At 39.3% G+C, this 13,912-nt stretch overlaps 1 protein-coding gene across 2 annotated transcripts; it reads right to left on the reverse strand.

Annotated features, from left to right (window-relative positions):
• Positions 1-1,744: 1,744 nt before the first annotated feature.
• Positions 1,745-6,192, reverse strand: LOC108668412 (glutamyl-tRNA(Gln) amidotransferase subunit C, mitochondrial-like). Of its 2 annotated transcripts, XM_018155638.1 has the most exons (5): positions 5,831-6,192; positions 5,160-5,328; positions 4,690-4,758; positions 2,202-2,361; positions 1,745-2,100 (listed from the first exon to the last, which is right to left on the reverse strand). In XM_018155638.1, the coding sequence occupies exons 1-5, from the start codon at positions 5,898-5,900 to the stop codon at positions 2,044-2,046; spliced, it is 525 nt and encodes a 174-aa protein (XP_018011127.1). In that variant the 5' UTR covers positions 5,901-6,192; the 3' UTR covers positions 1,745-2,043. The 2 variants fall into 2 exon arrangements, with proteins under 2 accessions (XP_018011127.1, XP_018011126.1); XM_018155637.2 differs by having other exon boundaries at positions 2,033-2,361.
• Between the last annotated feature and the right edge of the window lie 7,720 nt (positions 6,193-13,912).

The raw sequence follows: 13,912 nt of genomic DNA on the forward strand, positions 1-13,912 counted from the left end.
CGGCAGTTTTTGATCAGAATCGGTAAGGAGGCCGGGTGGTTAAGCACAGCAGAATTGTAGCAGCGAGTTCGAGAACGCAACAAGCTGAAAATAGTCTCTGATGTTAAGATACGGCGACAGACCAACGGCCTAGTAAACGCTGAAACCGCTATTATTATTATGTCAACACACGGTACCCCCACTGTCCTTAGTATGCAGGTACTAAGTTCAATTCACGCGTTGTTTGTACCAGAAATAATTCGTGGTAGGGACTTTACTATCAAATCCGACTCTAGCGACCGACTTCTCGTCTGTGATTGGAGAAAAGCCGTCATTGATTGGTTGACGGAGTTACAAACTTGTTGCTATTTTTGATAGTGCGGCCTCAGGAAATTTCACACGCATGTCCGGTTTTCACTTACCTTCTCTTGCTTTTAACCATCTCATAGATGCGGTTCTGGCGCGTGGCTGAGATACTCCTGTCACCTTTAATGATATTTTGATCCAAGTTAGCAATGGGGTCCTAGAGAGCTCGTAAAGCGTCGAGGTTACAGTTCCGGCGCGTTCAGGTTACGAGCTACTCAAGATATTCTTGTACCAATCTTGCTTTAGGCCATGATAAGCGAACTAAATGCTCCGGCAAAATGAAAGGAAATGAATTGGACAAATCACATTCAGGAATGCAGTAACTATTAGGAGCTGCGCAGCGCGTTGGTGCATTCTTCATTACTTTTTACAACCAATCCATCATTTGGTTATGGAAATGCAATGCGGAAATACAGTAAATTACACGGCGCTGCGACCGGTCCTCGGTAGTCCGAAACAAATGACCAACCCAAGACCGCTGTTATCGTCGGGTGAAATATAGCTGGCAGTTGTGTAAAACAACGTCTGAAACTACGAACATTTTATTGTATTCACAGTACGTAAGTCCGCAAATAAAGAAGACGAGAAACTTAAAACTTAATTCTTATTCACATGACGTACAAAAAGATCGTTTGATTCAAATTTGAAATTAAACCGTGAATGACATAAATAATCTATGTAGACATAATATGGAACAAGAACCAACTCCAGGACCCTTAGTTAGGCACTGAAAAGCTGCAGTTAAACTCCACCACGAGACAACATCGTGTCGATCGTTCCTTCTCGCTCCGAGTCACCGCGAGGAAGAGACTCCGTGCTGACGCGGTTGATGCCTATACAGTGCGTAGGCATACGAAAACAACAAACTAAAGACATAGGTGATATGCCTGCCACATATCAGACCCGGTGAAAATCCAGCAGCTCATGAGCAACCACGTCACTTCTAAAAGACATTGGGCTGGATTATCTGAACTTGCAGTACAAGTAGCGGCCTATGTACAGGTAGCCGCCCAAGTACACGTAGCGGCAGATTTATGGTCCATGATTAGCAGGTAAAGATTTTTGAGTGGTCAATGACCTTACAAAGCCGTTGTAGATTCGTCGCTGACGTAGATACGAACTCGAAACTTTTTTTGATCTTCCGGTCCCAGATCAGAAGACAAGTTTTACCATCTCCTCGTAACAAATCACAGATATTAAAAGATAGGGCAGCCGACCAGACTTCGCTTACTCGCCAATGCAAATATTTAATAAACAATATAACTGTGGTACAAATGAACAGTACAAAAATTCAAAAAGCGAGGAGACTGCCAAAAAGTTTTCAACGTCCATTTTTCAAATAATTTACTTTGTTTATCGCATGACAGGATTTGTCTTAATGGCGACGTCACGAAGGCCATGCTGGACTCCCACTCAGGCTCTGCTGGACTCCCACTCAGGCTCTGCTGGACTCCCACTCAGGCTCTGCTGGACTCGCCTCTCAGGATCTGCTGGACTCAAATCCTCCTGGATTTTTCAGGCTCGTCCCCATGCCATAACCGAGCTTCTCGTAGTTGCACCCGTCGGGTGTTTAGTCCCTCAGGTTCTACTAGATTCTTCAGGTTCTACTAGATTCCTCAGGTTCTTCTGCACTCCCCAGACTCGTCGCCCCGCCGTCTACGAGGTTCTTGTAGTAGCACTCGTCGGGCGTTTAGTCCCTCAGGTTCTACTGGATTCTTCAGGTTCTGCAGCACTCCCCAGACTCGTCGCCCCGCCCTCTACGAGGTTCTTGTAGTAGCGCTCGTCGCGTGTTTAGTTCCGCAGGTTCTACTAGATTCTTCAGGTTCTGCAGCACTCCCCAGACTCGTCGCCCCGCCGTCTACGAGGTTCTTGTAGTAGCGCTCGTCAGGCAGGTAGTCGATGTTGCCGGGAGGGACGACGTAGAAGTCCTCGAGCGTGTCCAGGGCGCACGCCAGCACCGCGTCCTTCCTGGCGCCTCCGTCCACCTCAGGCTCGTCAGCGCTCAGCCGCAGGCTCCTGTAACGCAACGTCAGTTAGGCGGATGATATAAACTGCACCATATATCATGTAAGGTAATTCAGCAATGATATAAACTGCACCATATATCATGTAAGGTTATTCAACAATGATGTAAACTGCACCATATATCATGTAACGTAATTCAGCAATGCAAGACCTAATACCAGCATATGCCATAGTTATCCAGTGAAAAGCTGCAGCAAAACTCCACAATGAGACCACATTCCTGCTGGTTTTGTATCTACATTGTCTACATTCATGTTTGTATCTACATTCCTGCTAGTTTTGTATCTACATTGTCTACATTCATGTTTGTATCTACATTCCTGTTGGTTCTGTATCTACACCCCAGCAGACATCGTTGAGTATGACGACACTCGGTAACAAAAGACTTGTTGAGTGATATGCCCCATACCTCGTACCCACAAGTGTGATTTCCCTCATACCCTACAGACGCCAATTAGGTGATTTAATGAAAAACTACGTAAGTATTTCCACATTATTTTCAGCGTATTATTCTGGGAGTGCCTATCCAACGACGATATTGCTTCAAAACGATTACTAGTCACAATTGAAATCAGCTTGATAATCAATCATAAAGTTTTATAGGCATAGGCCTAAGATTTAGCTTATCTTTAGAGATTTTCAACAGTATAACAAGATGAGTAATGGCTGAGAAGAAGAAAACATAATTTGTTAAAATCTAAGACTCATTTAGATAATAGCATTGATGTATATACACCCTTGATGTATACCGGTATACATAATATACTTGAAGTAAACATCAGGTATACACATATTTGATGTTGTCACCAGGCAGAGCTGCTACAAGCCAACAGAACATTATTTGGAACTATTATTTACTGATGTCAGGCCCAGACCTTCGTAGCTCAAAGCCGAGACAATGAATAAAGTAGTTCCAGGCTGTGCTCATTTATTAGATTGTGCTCATTCATTTAATTGTGCTCATTTACAACTGTGCTCATTTATTTGATTGTGCTCATTCATTTAATTGTGCTCATTTATTTGATTGTGCTCATTTATTTGATTGTGCTCATTTATTTGATTGTGCTCATTTATTTGATTGTGCTCATTTATTTGATTGTAGCTGTAGTCAGCACAACAGCAGAAGACAGCAGCTGTAGTCAGCACAACAGCAGAAGACAGCAGCTGTAGTCAGCACAACAGCAGAAGACAGCGGCTGTAGTCAGCACAACAGCAGAAGACAGCAGCTGTAGTCAGCACAACAGCAGAAAACAGCAGCTGTAGTTAGCACAACAGCAGAAGACAGCGGCTGTGGTCAGCACGACTAAGAAGGTAGCTAGTCTGCCTTCATAACACTCAGCTGACTGCTCAGGGTCACGGTCAGCTAACAACTCCTGACTAAAACTAAAGGGGAAAAAGTCACTATATTGCTTTAGTGTAAATAGGTACATACTTTATTATTCTACCTATCAATAGACAGGTACATACTTTATTATTACCTATCAATAGATAGGTAAATACTTTATTATTCTACACTTTGTATGCAAATTTAGGTTTTTAACTTCTGCGTTTTTTTATCAACTCCAAACTAATTTTCTACCTTTATCTGTGTACTAGATTTATCAAACTGACGATGGAGCTGGTCTCCGAAACGTTTTCAATAGAGATATGCTAAATTTTTGTGGTATTTTCTTCACTTTTAAATTTCTAGTAAAACTAAAGCGACTGCTGGACTTGGCAAGCTACGTCACATCCAGCAGCCTACAGGTTCAACTGTCATGTGTATTACATGACTGCCTAACGCGTTTGTGAACTATAAGAATGATCCAGCAGATACCGTAATACATTTAAAATTCCTACTCATGAGTATTTAGAAGCAAGTAAATTTAGGAATCACAGTTTCCTGTTGTTCAAAATGTAATTGTATTCAAGAACAGCCTGCTAGTTAATTGCCTGCAATAATTACAATCTGTGGTCAAAATACTTTTACTGAACAGTCAATAATCTGTTTTCTGGACTCACATTAATTTGGTTCATTGTCGAACGTCTAAATCATCATTAAACGTATTTAGACGTCCATCATCTAAACATCCAAAGTAAATAATGAAATTGAATAATACATTCGTGTACCTAGTCAGAATACATCTGATTGACTGAAAAATCTTAGTATCAAAACATTAGTATTAATTAATATTAATTTAGTAAATAGATATTTATTACAACTGCGTGTCTGTTCTTCTACCCGTTTTGGACTCTCGTGTTACACACAATAGGCCCCACCAACCCACCTGTCTTCTAGCCCCAATAACAGATGACACAAAATAGGCCCCACCAACCCACCTGTCCTCCAGAAGTGTGATGAGAGGCTCAACATCCGAGGTGTCAACAGCGTGCAGATGATCAGCCATGCTGCCCACAACACCATACATCAGTTCGGACTAAGTGCCACAACTATCAAATGTGACATAGTATTTTGAAATGATTTAACATACGTCATTCTTAACAATGAGACGGGAATTCATCACAATATTCCAGGAAATAATATTTGGGGTACAAAGATGTACCAACATTTAGTTAACATGTCAATTTAGAAATATCATTCAATTCTAAAGACACAGATAATATTGTAGTTAATCAGAAATACCGTACATCCTGAACAATTATGAATTATGGTCTTATGGTTAAGGGATCACACTCCCTAAATAATAAGTGCTACCCCATCTTGTAGTTAAGGGATCACACTCCCTCAATAATAAGCACTACCTGATTTTGTAGTTTAGGGACTGCACTCCCTCAATAATAAGCGCTACCTGATCTTGTAGTTTAGGGACCTCACTCCCTCAGCATCAGCTGCATCCACCAAGGAAAGTTTTTCCAGGAGCTGCACAAGTTTGAGGTCGACCGGCTCAGTTGACGGCAGGCGTGGAAGACTCAACTTGCATGGGTGCTGGGGAATGGCAGCAGACCCTCTCCCTGAATCTGAAATGTACAGAAATATTAAGATGATATCAATAATTTCAATATACATGGAAAATAGTGGGGGACACAAACATAATAATATGAAACCTAACAAATACCTGGTATAGATACATACTTGTCTATTTGCTAAAATCATACAATGGAGAAAAATAAGTAACACGAGCATAGGTTTAAAAATACAAGAATAAGAATGGAAAGATAATGACATACAATTTTCTGGAATAAGTATACATGCTATACATCATAAATTAGCAAAAAGAAAAACCATGTCAATGTCCATATGGGTAGTACAGAGGATTGAAGCCAAGAAATAGCTGCATAAGAAAAATCAAAAAGTCAGAGAAAAGTTATGTTTAGGGCTCTTATTAATCAACATTAAATGTGTTCAGAATATTGCACACATAATGTACACAAAATAAAATGATGTAGAGCATAATATGTATGAATTCTAGGCTAAATTGCAATCTTTTGTTATAAGTAATAAAGGGAATCCCTTACTCACCCGATGAGCACAATCTTGCAATAACAGATATAGGATGTAGCTTGTTCAAGATTTGTCTGCTTAGTGCCATTTTTACACTAATTAGTAGTAACTAAAAAAATTCAAAATTCCTTTTTTGAATAGAAATGTTTTGCGCAAGTTTTTTTGTATTTAAATAATCTATTATTTAACAGAACGTACGGTATTTACTGAAAGTGCAATATTTTTAATCACTTGACAGGCAGTGACAGTAATTGTTTCATCATTTCAAGAAAAAACCTAAGAATAATTTTCTAATTATGAAATCATAGGAGTAGCTTTATACAATTGATCTCACACACAGACTAAGCTGAAGAGAATGGCTTTTGAATTTCTAAAAATTAAAACAATAAAAAATACATTTTTAAACATGCATATAAAAGATCATTTGCAAGATTTGGTTAGACTTAATTTTAAAATAGTCTGTAAAAAATCTAGTACAAAAATTAAAATTTATTTACTTTCAATCTGCCAATGCTTCACAGTTCACAAGCAAGGAAAATACCTTCTTTCCAAGCCATGACTGTAGCCTTCTTGCCATTTTTGGAGTGGTGGTACCATTACGTCTCATTAGATCCACCATAGATTTTTTTATCTTACAGCCACTATTTGCAAAAGTGACAGCAAGTTTCCAACACTTTTGTCATAACTGGTAACTAGTGGTCTGTGCAGCATTGAGGGATTTTGCAACCTATGGAAGTATGCAAGATATTTTACTGTTCAATTCTTCATTTTCTAATTAACTTTGTGAATCGCAATTTGTGTATGTTGTATTGTATTGCACAGCCTGCTTGGAGAAAATAGCAACTTTGCCATTTTTGGTACCATGACATTGACACATGTAATGTATAGTTGATTCTAAATATTAAATCTTGAAAAGTAATTAAATATTATAGTATTTGGTAGAAGTTAACTTTACAGTTTGAGTAGATGAGTAGATTAAAAAATAAAGTAATTATAAAAAATATGTGGTTGGACATTATGACTACCATAGACTCCACTAGTAGTTGCAAGATCAAAACAATTTTGTAGATAGGATACTACTATTTCATAATTAAATGAAGCCCACAAATCTATCATCTGACAAGTTACCCAGCATAAAATGAGTGTTAATTTTTATTGGCAAGCAGCAAGTTGAGTGCAGACTTTGCATGTTCAGTCTGCAGACGCCAGTCACAGACTCACATAGTCAGCAGTATTGCAGTAAGAGGATAACACTAACAGTAAGCAGCTGACACTGACAACTGAGTGCAACCGTGGCAGCTCGAATGTCATCGATGGTGATTGTAATATTGCAGTTTCAGGCAGAAAATATATTCAGACTCACAGCCTTTATGCTGAAATCAAGTAGAAATTGGTTGGTTGGTTGTGCAAGCAGCTACTTTCCACTAACCGGCACCTCCTCCTTGAGTATTTTTTTTAATATTGATTTTTAGGCTTTGGGTATGCAGGCAGCACACCTCCCAGCCTGAGCACAACTGGGATTTTGGACACTTCACTTTTAGATCTCTTTACCTTCTAGCACCTCCACCAGCCAGTGTGACAGTAAATTGTGAAAAGAAAAGGTACAATTAGGCTTGATAGAATATTTACAGCCTGGTCACCATATTGCAGTTAAGCAAATGTTGACATAGATGTCGGATGGCAGCAGTGCGTCTCCTCATTGGGGCATCCCCACCATTAAGAGCTGAGGAGAGATCCCAGAGTAGAGAAAGGCCCTCCATCCAATCTAGTACAGAAATCCCTTTGCTGGTTGATGAATTGCGTGCAGTGCAGGATGAAGTGCCTTCACATAGCATACTGGACAGTTACTAGAGTCAGCTACAGAGCTAAGTTGAATTCGGCCAGATGAGCTTTGACACCAGCATGCCCCAGGCATAGACGTAACAAAGCGCATTCAACTGAGCGTGGCAGCGATCCATAATCCACATAGGATATCTCAGGTCCCAAACTTCTTCAGAAGGTCCCTTTTCCAGTTTCTGGTACATCAGCAGACCATTGGTGAGCCCATTCTTGATTGGTGAGTGACTTCATGGAGCAGATCCATTCCTCAAAGCACAGTTGAGATCTTTCTGTGCAGTTGTTAGAGTGTGCAAGGTTTGCTACTCTGTCTGCCACTGCATTTCCACATATACCACTGCGACCTCTGATCCAGCAATGTCCACTCTGTTAAGTCCCTTGACCAGCATCAACTCCTGTATCTCGAAGACAATTGTGTGATATGAGGGCCCCAATGAATAAGACAAAAGCTGCAAAGCAGACCTTGACTCTCCACAGATACATCTAAACAATTACAATTATAATTATAATTGTAATAATTACAATTATAATTATAAACTATATATAAAATAATTAAATGCAGTGAATGGATATAAAATATTTGAATTGTGCACATGTTTATTTCAAACAGTGTTAGCTTTTCTCATAACTTGAGTCTCGTTTCAAGTTGTATGAGGTTTGTTTGGTTATCGTTCAGTTTATGTTTAGTATTGGTACCATGAACATGCCATTGAGCATTTACAATAACCTTGTCCACTGCAAGCTTCATATCAGCAGCCTTATAGCATTTCTTCTGTATCTGTAAGCTTACAGGACAGCGTATAATTTCATGCCATTTTAATTGAGTTAAGTGAATTTACTATAAAAAAATCATGAAAAACATACCTGAAACAGAAAGGAATGTTTCAGTGACAACCATCATATGTTTTGGAGAAATAAATCATAGTTTAGTTCAATTACTTTTCATTCTATGATGCCTGGTGCACAATTCTATACATGACATTCTACGCACAATTTTGTGATGACCGATGATGCACTAATTTTTCAATCAGTGAAATTTTTTTTGCTGAGCAAGGTAAATTTGATCAATATTCTGTTTTTAATCTATTTTTTCTTAACTGGAGCCTTTGCTGGCTGAGATTCTACTGTAAATATGTTTTTGGGGGTGTCCCGAGTAGCCCCACCGTGCGGAAATGGCCACCATTTTTTTGGATTGAGGTATGCAAATTCCGTGAATAAAGTTTTCATGCTGACACTTGTCTGCCACTTTTTAACTACAGACCTTAGCATAAGTAACTTTACAAAATATCATTTTCACCCTTTTTTTCAGGAATTTTTCAAACCTAGTAAATGTAGTTTTTTTAACTTCCTTTATACTACATAGATAGGAAAAATGTTGACGTTTATGCCACTATATTTAGTTTTGCAATATTTCAATTAGTTTTGCTACTAAAACAGTTTTACACCGTGTCGGAGGACTGCCCCGAGTTACCCCACCCATCCCAAGTACTAGCCCCAGCCCCCAGTTGACGGTATAGCACTATAGCTTGTGGTTTTCAGCTTCTTTGTATATGAAATTAATTGCTGCCCTCTTGTGAGGTTGGCTGACATAAGCTCAGTACAGGATTAGGTAGGAGTTTACAGGGAACAAAATTCAACAAATATTAGTAAATGAAATGAGTTACTGCTAATGTAATTTTGATAAGTAGGGCTGCTAATGTAACAACCTTGATTAAAAAAATAATAAATAAATAAAAAACTAGATGATCTACTTGTTAAATCAAAACATACGTATATCAGCACTTTTATTCAGCAGTTGCCATGCATCAACAATTTTATCATGCTTGCATATATACAGGCATAATACAGCATTCCAACTTCCAAGGCGCTCATCCAAAGATCACTTAGCCTACCTGACTTTAAAATAAATACATTGAAAAATTGAGAGATCAATGAATTATTATGAAGTGACATTCGAATGCAGGGTTAACAAAATCCGGTTTAATTCAATAATCTAAGTCATCCTACCATAGTGGCAAAGCAGAGAGTTTTTTAGACTCTCCCTCAAGTTCATTTTTGAGTCCTATATGTAGACCAGTTAAGTATCCTGGATACCTGCATTATCCTACATATGAAACTGTCAAACTGGTTTAAATCATGAGTAAATGAGGAAATTAAAAATGAACTGATTCTAAAAATTCTGTGGTTTGTCACTATGCATCCTACGTTCTTCTACCAACGTCCAGTTGTCCACCAAGAAACAATCACAAGCAAATCATCTCCCAGCCTGAGGCTGAAATGTCAAAAATAAAACTAGAGCTCCTAGACTCGCTGTCGCACATTTCAAAAAAATTGAATTATTAATGATCAACATGAAGGAATTGAAGAAACCTAGATAAGCTGGCGGTCAACTTTTTTTTATCTATGCCTACATAGGCTACATTTACTTACGACAAAAGCAGGCAACTAACGTAGCTATGCAGGAAACTTAACGAAAGAGCGGAAAAAATATTTTTTGCATATGCACTTATTGCCATCACCGTCAAACCATCAAGTGATACTATTTTATCCTTGACTAATAGCGTCGCCGCACGGGCGACATTCAAAAATATAATAACCGTGGAATCTTCCCGGCTGCTCGAGGTTGGCTCAAGTGAATGTTTACCAAAGAAAGTGCGCGCCACCATATCGCAAGCACTGAATACACAAAAGTTCTCGAGCCGTAACTGGACTATTAGCAGCGAACGCCATACTCTCGCTTGATTTGTGTCGATGGAGTGACTAACGCGGGAAAAATTTCGCATTCGCGAAGTTTTATATTTTTTCGGAGGTGGAGTGGTAATTAGCCACTTTACTTTAATATTTTACTATCCGCTTTCATGAACTGGCGCTGAAACGCAGCTGCTTAATTTAATTATAATTTACAAATGACGACCATGTCTTTTCCTTATCATCGTGCAGCGAACCTCCAGTCTCGTCATATTCCTCCTGCGCGTATATAGTCCATTCATAGCTACTCTCTGGCTCTCACGCAGATTAGGTCCTAACCCCTGCTATCATTAGTCCATTATACATACGTTCATTAGAAAATATTTTTATCTATAAAATTGTACGCTATTCTTTCTTGAAGGTTCCTGCCTTCACTTCTATTGTAGTTCCCACTTTCTTCGCCCACTCAGAATTTTCCTAAGCTCCATTTCTGCATTATTGCTCTATGACATCTCGCTCATTAGTGTAAGATCACGACGAGCTCAACTATCTTCTTTTCGAGATGTCCACGCAGGGTAGACTTAAAGCCACTTAAAGCCTCCCAAACATACATGGGGTAACTTAGACCACTTTTTTTTTATAAATGATGCCATTTTTTACTAGCTAAAAATAAGCCCTGAATCAAACGGCTTGGATCTCTTCGGACCTACACCAATCAGCCGTGCACCACTCGGCTTTGTCCTCTTCCGGCCTTGACCACAACCTGCCGTGTTCTGTTCCAAAATTTATCGTCCTTCGACAAGTGGCCGTTCGACCGAGGGCTGGTTCGACCCACGGCCTAGATACGGACGGCTTGAAGTGTTGTAGGCTACGTTCCGGAAGGCAGGAATCATGATGGTCCATTACAGCCAGGGCAGTGGTGGTCTTCGGCAGGCGACCCCATTCATAGCTACTCCCTGGCTCTCCCTCCCGCAGATTAGGTCCTAACCCGTGCTATCATTAGTCCATTATACATATGTTCATTAGAAAATATTTTTATCTATAAAATTGTACGCTATTCTTTCTTGAAGTTTCCTGCCTTCACTTCTATTGTAGTTCCCACTTTCTTCGCCCACTCAGAATTTTCCTAAGCTCTATTTCTGCGTTATTGCTCTATGACATCTCACTCATTAGTGGAAGATCACAACGAGCTCAACTATCTTCTTTTCGAGATGTCCACGCAGGGTAGACTTAAAGCCACTTAAAGCCTACCAAACATACATAGCAAGCAACTTTTAAGTGCATCTTAACTTGAATTAATATCTAAACATATATAGGCGTGAAATAAAATTTATAATGAGTCTTCTGTTAACAAACGAATATGCTCTAATCACTGTATTTAACGATAAATTTCGTTTTTACTTGAAGAATTCTCAACAATATTTCCATTGCTTCATGAGAAATACATTCAAATTAATGAACAATGAGACAATTTTCCATCAATAACACAGGACAAGATGACAATTTTTGATGGGTAGCTATCATACTTTGAACTTGACTGAAGACTCGAGCAAAAGCGACCACTTCCTCAGGTTCTAAACAAAAAACTACATTGGATACCATTTTGTTCCAATCACATAGCACAACTACAACAGAAATAAATGACCACAAAACAAAACAAAATCGTAAACGCTGGCCGAAGTCACCCCGGCGGCCGAAGTCACCCCAGTTGTTGCATCTTGTAAGGGAAGGTTTTGAGGTCATATTTGAGGACTCTACGCATTGATGTCTGAATGACTCTTGGTTCTGCAGCTGAGCGACTGGGGTTTCTCCTCAACTTCTCCCTCGTGTTTTTGACCAATCGTTTTGTTCGGACACTTCGTTTCCTTCCTTGGCCAGGTCGATTGCATGTTTCACCAGTTTCCTTGATTTTTTATACTACCTTTCACACAGTTTCACGAAGAGTTTGGAGCTTTTTTGCAATGACGGAATTACTCTTGCCTTTTTCATGAAGGGATATAATTGCATTTCTATCTACTGCCATAAGTAATAGCAAATTTAGACACCTTAGACTTCTGCAATATAAAATAGTTGAACCAATGGATGATATTAAGCTTCATTATAAAAGAAAAGTCTCCTAGAAACTAATTTATTTCTATATAGCAAACATCCGTTGCCATAAATATGGCGGACCCTGTATAAGTTAATAAATGAAAGTGTTATGTTACAGTGTTATGTGGTTACAGTTCAGAGTACCAAGATTGGAGCAGAGAGGCGCGGGTTCGATCCCAGCTCTGTGCGCCAGTTTCTGGTCAGAATCGGCAAGGAGGCCGGGCGGTTAAGCACAGCAGAATTGAGCTTCATTGTTAGTTCGGTTTTCTCTCGATCGGTAATTTGATATTTCAGTGTCAACTGTTCTATTTGAAAACCCATTATTCACTAGAATTTGTTTACACGATCTGAGTACAGTTTTTAAATCACTCTCGGATGTGCAGGTCTTGAAAGCTCTTGATACGAGAGAGCGCAATGTGCTGGTTTTATAGCGCTGCGGGCATTCACTTTTTTCGTTAAGCACTTTCCCGACATCGGTAGGTTTTCGGTAAACATTAGTGACAAAGGAATTATTTGCAATTCGCACTAATATGTCTAGGAATGGCAATTTGTGATTTTGTCCAATTTCATGGGTAAAAGTCAAGACTGATTCATGTTCCAAAGCTCTTCGCAGTTTGATCAAGTGCTCTTCGTCTCGTATGACAACAAAAATGTCATCTACGTATCTGCAGTAAAGCTTAGACTTGATCTGTGTATTGAGTAACACTCGATTTTCCAGTTCACACATATAGGATTCTGCAAAAGTTGGTCCCAGAGGGCATCCCATGGCAACGCCGTTAATTTGTCGGTAAATTTTGTTATCATGAGTCCGGAAGGGATATTCTGAAGTACAGAGGCGAAGAAGGTCAATTAAGATCTTTTTTGGTATAGATGGGACTGGCAGGGTTTCGTGCGAATACACATGCTTCATGATAATTTCTAACGTTTCTTCGGTTGGTACATTAGTGAACAAACTAGTAACATCCAGCGAACCTAGCAGGCCAGGGGCCGGATTATCGAAACTTCGTAACTCTTTGTACATATGACAAAAAAGTTACGTGTTACGTAAGTACACCCTAATTTTGGCATTGTCAAAACTTTCGTACGCAAGACATAGCTAAAAGCGTATTATCAAAACCATCTTGCTAACTGACCAATCAGAGGCTTTGGATTTGCTCTTCCTATAGCTCCAGTAAGCTCCTCTCGACCAGTGCGCTGTGCGCTTAGATGAAAGCAGAATGTGTGGTGTCAGCGGCATTTGCGGTGCCTGACTAGGGTGTATTTGGATAGATGAGCGAGACGTTATCCATATAGCAATGCACTTGTGATTATTAACTGAAATTTCTTGCAATAAGGGCAAATACATGCATTATTCCCATTCAAAATTAGAAGAATTTTTAGAAGGTTACAAAGAATTTAGAAAATTTTGTAAATTGGAGTTGCGACTGACATAAAAAGAAATAAATTTGTTTACAGAGCTGGAAAAATGGTTGGCTTGTCAACCTC

This window comes from Hyalella azteca, unplaced genomic scaffold (assembly GCF_000764305.2).
Source record: "Hyalella azteca isolate HAZT.00-mixed unplaced genomic scaffold, Hazt_2.0.2 contig17250, whole genome shotgun sequence".
NCBI lineage: Eukaryota > Metazoa > Arthropoda > Malacostraca > Amphipoda > Hyalellidae > Hyalella > Hyalella azteca.